Source organism: Arabidopsis lyrata, assembly GCF_000004255.2.
Source record: "Arabidopsis lyrata subsp. lyrata unplaced genomic scaffold ARALYscaffold_433, whole genome shotgun sequence".
NCBI lineage: Eukaryota > Viridiplantae > Streptophyta > Magnoliopsida > Brassicales > Brassicaceae > Arabidopsis > Arabidopsis lyrata.
Genome location: NW_003302257.1, coordinates 6612 through 7612, shown reverse-complemented (window position 1 = coordinate 7612; position 1001 = coordinate 6612). Strand labels below are relative to the sequence as shown.

General features: G+C 36.1%; 1 protein-coding gene across 1 annotated transcript in view; it reads right to left on the bottom strand.

Moving 5' to 3' along the window:
• Positions 1-398: 398 nt before the first annotated feature.
• The window catches only part of LOC9298561 (DNA (cytosine-5)-methyltransferase 2), an 809-nt gene continuing 206 nt past the window's right edge, over positions 399-1001 (bottom strand). The window contains exons 2-4 of the mRNA XM_002862438.2: positions 928-997; positions 692-839; positions 399-605 (exon numbers count right to left, since the gene is read on the bottom strand). Coding sequence (XP_002862484.1) covers positions 399-605; positions 692-839; positions 928-997 — 425 coding nt within the window. The remainder of the gene's footprint in view (positions 606-691; positions 840-927; positions 998-1001) is intronic.

Genomic DNA, 1001 nt, shown 5'->3' with positions numbered 1-1001 from the left:
TTTTTCATTTTTTCCCTAAAGCAAAAAAAAAATCTAACTTCTTCTCTCGACTTCACTCGACTTCTCTAACAGAGAACAAAAAAAATCTTCAACTCATCTCCCTCTCGATCTAAGTCGGTTTCTATCGATCTCGAACAGGTATGTTCTCATTTGATCTGAGCCGTTTAATTTCTTTGTTCTCTGGAAAACCAATTTGATTTGGGGTTGTGTGAAATCGATTTTGAATTCCAAATTCAAAATCGATTTTGATTTTGGGTTTTCATTCTTACACTTAGTTAACATGCATGTCGAAGTCTGGCACATATATTGTTTCAATTGTGAAATCGATTTTGATTTTGGGTTTTAATTCGAATTTTGGGTTTTGATTATGATTTTTGGTTTCGAAGTTTGGGTTTTGATTATGATTTTTGGTATCCCATTTCAAGAAGAGAAGCGATAGTAAGTTGAAATGTTTGCCCGTTATTGAAAGATACAATTTTCTTCACGTTCTCGAGAAGAAAATACTTTGGCCGGAAATAATCAGCAAAAGACAAGAATGCTAATATCATTTCACATTGGACTTTACTCCAAGAGCGGTCACTGAACCTGTTCATACCAGAAAACCCCTGCCAAATTTTCCAAATCATTAAGAAGCTTTTCACTTATTCCACAAAACTTATAGAAAATGTATAACAACAATATAAAGATATACTTGGCATGGAGGCCCTCCGTTGATGAAATCCACTTGACCAGGCAGTGGCAGAGTACTCTTCTGGTTATCATCAAGTTTAGCTGCAAGTTCAGCTGCCTCCACAGTAGAGATACAATCATCCACATCTCCACATTTCTCCATTATAGCCCTGTCATTAATAATCTCAACCAACTGATCCCAGCACAAGATATGACCTATAGGAAAGAGTAAATTGTATTTTTCTGTTGGCTATTTACCTAAGAATCACATTGCAGTTGTCAACAAAAACCGTCGCGTCAGGATGGTTTTGTTTAAAAGCTTGCGCAACTGG